This window comes from Nerophis ophidion, linkage group LG28 (assembly GCF_033978795.1).
Source record: "Nerophis ophidion isolate RoL-2023_Sa linkage group LG28, RoL_Noph_v1.0, whole genome shotgun sequence".
Classification (NCBI taxonomy): Eukaryota; Metazoa; Chordata; class Actinopteri; order Syngnathiformes; family Syngnathidae; genus Nerophis; species Nerophis ophidion.
This window is the reverse complement of record NC_084638.1, coordinates 11,451,247-11,452,227: the sequence shown is the minus strand read 5'-3', so window position 1 is coordinate 11,452,227 and position 981 is coordinate 11,451,247. Positions and strand designations below refer to the sequence as shown.

At 53.1% G+C, this 981-nt stretch overlaps 1 protein-coding gene across 1 annotated transcript in view; it reads left to right on the top strand.

Moving 5' to 3' along the window:
- casq1a (calsequestrin 1a) overlaps nucleotides 1-981 on the top strand; it is a 17,618-nt gene continuing 16,637 nt past the window's right edge. Inside the window, exon 1 of the mRNA XM_061891392.1 lies at nucleotides 1-418. Coding sequence (XP_061747376.1) covers nucleotides 182-418 — 237 coding nt within the window. The 5' untranslated portion in view covers nucleotides 1-181. The remainder of the gene's footprint in view (nucleotides 419-981) is intronic.

Sequence of the window (981 nt, the reverse complement as noted above, 5' to 3'; positions counted from 1 at the left end):
CTGTGCCCCGATACCAGTGACCCATGTGGGCTTTTTAACAAGGTGGACGCAGGACTAGGTCTTGCTCTCTCCTGGGTGGCGCGGTTTGGAAGGGGCTCCTCATACTTAATACTTTTGCGTACCATCTGAAACTACCCATTTTTTTTTTTTTTGGGTCGAGAATTCCCCTCAGAGAGGAGCCATGAAGTGGACCTGGGTGCTGGTGGCGGTCTTGTTGTCCTTTGCCGGGATCTCTACGGGCAAGGACAGCCTGGACTTCCCCGAGTTCGACGGCAAGGACAGGGTCCACGACCTCAACGTGAAGAACTATAAGTCCGTGATGAAGAAGTATGACGTGATGGTGGTCTACTACCACGACCATCCCGGAACCAGCCGCGTCGCCCAGAGGCAGTTTGAGATCGAGGAGCTGTCCCTTGAGGTAAGTTCTCAGACGCCACGCGGTTTTGTAAAATGACTTAACGGGGGTGGGGAAATAGACCGGGTTTTGAAAACGTGAGCGTCCGTAAGGACTTCAGATCTGGAGGTACAAGCTGTGGGTGTGTGCACACTGACGCACCTCCATCACTGTGTGCACCTCCATCAGTGTGTGCACCTCCATCAGTGTATGCACCTCCATCAGTGTGTGCACCTCCATCAGTGTGTGCACCTCCATCAGTGTGTGTACCTCCATCAGTGTGTGCACCTCCATCAGTGTGTGCACCTCCATCAGTGTGTGCACCTCCATCAGTGTGTGCACCTCCATCAATGTATGCACCTCCATCAGTGTATGCACCTCCATCAGTGTATGCACCTCCATCAGTGTATGCACCTCCATCAGTGTGTGCACCTCCATCAGTGTATGCACCTCCATCAGTGTGTGCACCTCCATCAGTGTATGCACCTCCATCAGTGTATGCACCTCCATCAATGTGTGCACCTCCATCAGTGTATGCACCTCCATCAGTGTATGCACCTCCATCAGTGTGTGCACCTCCATCAGTG